This window comes from Bison bison, unplaced genomic scaffold (genome assembly GCF_000754665.1).
Source record: "Bison bison bison isolate TAMUID 2011002044 unplaced genomic scaffold, Bison_UMD1.0 scf7180017864281, whole genome shotgun sequence".
NCBI lineage: Eukaryota > Metazoa > Chordata > Mammalia > Artiodactyla > Bovidae > Bison > Bison bison.
Window position 1 is genome coordinate 29,594 of NW_011494853.1, and position 2,476 is coordinate 32,069.

Below are 2,476 nucleotides of genomic sequence, written 5' to 3' on the forward strand. Positions count from 1 at the left end.
ACGAGGTATGCCTGTACTGGGGCTTCCCTGGTGGCTCAGTGTAAAGAATCTGCCTGCCAGTATAGGAGACACAGGTTCAATCCCTGAGTCAGGAAGATCCCCTGAGGAAGGGAATGGCAACCCACGCCAGTGCGGAGAATCCCATGGCAGAGGAGCCTGGTGGGCTATAGTCCATAGAGTCTCAAAGAGTTGAACACAACTTAGCAACTAAACACAACAACAAGGCCTGTATTTTAACTGCCTGCTTTTTGTTTTTCACATGGCCATCGTCCCCAGCTCTTCAGGTGTGCATGAAGTAGAAGTAACAGTCCCTGATACCATCACTGAATGGAAGGCAGGGGCCCTCTGCCTGTCCAGAGACACTGGACTTGGTCTCTCTCCGACCGCCTCTCTCCAAGTCTTCCAGCCCTTCTTTGTGGAGCTTACAATGCCCTACTCTGTGATCCGTGGAGAGGCCTTCACACTCAAGGCCACAGTGTTAAACTACCTTCCCAAATGCATCCGGGTAATGACCTCTCTTTCTTAAATTGAACACAGGATAACCATCCAATAAATTAAAAACTGCATTCCTGGGAATATTGACAAACTTCCTATTTATAAGATGGGCTCACCAGGAGAGAATACTGTCAGAAATATTCAGGTATTATATGACCACAGTTTTTGATAGCTCCAAATACCAAATGACAATGTAAGACAAGGTTCTGACCTTATCATAATCCTCATGTCTTCTGTTCTCAAAGATTTCAACCTATGCATTCCTATATATTAATATTTAACTTTTCATATATGATTAATTATATTAAACTTAATTTTTAAATCTCACCATAACTGTTTATAAATCTTATATACTCTGCTGGGAGACCTGAAGGTGTGGTTGAGATCCTAAGCCAAGAGAGTGGGAAGGAGGTTCAGGAGGAAGGGGATATGTATACACTTAAGGCTCATTCACATTGTTGTACGGCAGAAACTAACACAACACTGTAAAACAATTATCCTCCAATTAAAAATAAATTTTTAAAAAAAATCCTAAGCCAAAGGAGTAGAGCTTCCACAGGCAACAAACCTACTATCATGACTTTTCTTCAACTCTGCTCCTACCACGTGAAAGAGCAGATTACTCCTAAATACTAAGATTTAGGTGTCAGATCCACCCATAAGATGCACAGTCCTCATTTATATTATCTTCAGTGTTAGGCAACCTGAAATCTACTTAATCCCCCAATGTGCTTTATTTTAAGCCATTCCCTCTTTGGTTCCCTTTTCCTCTGGTTCATTTGTCTCTTTATCTCACCCATGGTTTCAGGTCAGTGTGCAACTAGAAGCCTCTCCTGCATTCCTAGCTGTTCCAGAAAAGGAACAAGAGACTTATTGCATCTGTGGGAATGGCCGGCAGACTGTGTCCTGGGCGGTAACTCCAAAGTCCTTAGGTGAGAGACAGCCTCTCATAGGCAATTCTGTACCTAAAGATTGTATGTATATATGGGATCCTTATATCCAAGCAAAGAATGTGCCCCCTCTCCACCAGATGGTAGAATGTTTTTCTCTCTTTCATTCTAGGATGTCTAGAAGGATACCCCCTTTCCCTCACCTCCATCTCTACCTTGGATTCTCAGTATCATTAGCCTCTAGTCTATGCTACTTACATTCCTGTTCCTATATTTTTATAAACCAAAATAAAAAGTCACATAGCATTAAACATGTATAAACCTTGGGGTTTGGAGTCACTGAAGAAGACAGAGATGGGGCTCATCTCTACTGGTCCCCATTTTCTAGGGAATGTGAATTTCACAGTGAGTGCAGAGGCAGTGGAGTCTCAAGAGCTATGTGGGAGTGAAGTGCCTGTGGTCCCTGAGCATGGAAGGAAAGACACAATCATCAAGCCCCTGTTGGTTGAAGTAAGTAAGCCTGCTTTTTTTTTTGGATGGGTCACAATGAGTCAGGAAAAACAGTGGTGAATCCAGTTGGAGTTCCTGATTTGGGGTAAGAAGGACTAAATAATATATGATCATGTGATATTTCACAATATGATTCTCTCTTTGTCTCTCTCTCTCATCTTTACCTCTCTTGATTTAACTTTATAATTCCCCTCCCTTTCCCATCTATCAATTTGTCTCCTTCATATATTGCTTCAGTTCAGTTCAGTTCAATCGCTCAGTCATGTCCGACTCTTTGCAACCCCATGTATTGCAGCACGCCAGGCCTCCGTGTCCATCACTAACTCCCGGAGTTCACCCAAACTCATGTCCATTGAGTTGGTGATGCCATCCAGCCATCTCATCCTCTGTCGTCCCCTTCTCTTCCTGCCCCCAATCGCTTCCAGCATCAGAGTCTTTTCCAATGAGTCAACTCTTTGCATGAGGTGGCCGAAGTACTGGAGTTTCAGTTTTAGCATCATTCCTTCCAAAGAACACCCAGAACTGATCTCCTTTAGAATGGACTGGTTGGATCTCCTTGCAGTCCAAGGGACTCTCAAGAG

The 2,476-nt window shown here is 43.1% G+C and overlaps 1 protein-coding gene across 1 annotated transcript in view; it reads left to right on the plus strand.

Moving 5' to 3' along the window:
• Positions 1 to 2,476, plus strand: part of A2M (alpha-2-macroglobulin) — a 50,800-nt gene that overhangs the window by 27,228 nt on the left and 21,096 nt on the right. Inside the window, exons 20-22 of the mRNA XM_010849376.1 lie at positions 277 to 505; positions 1,304 to 1,427; positions 1,774 to 1,895. Of these exons, the coding sequence (XP_010847678.1) occupies positions 277 to 505; positions 1,304 to 1,427; positions 1,774 to 1,895 (475 nt within the window). The remainder of the gene's footprint in view (positions 1 to 276; positions 506 to 1,303; positions 1,428 to 1,773; positions 1,896 to 2,476) is intronic.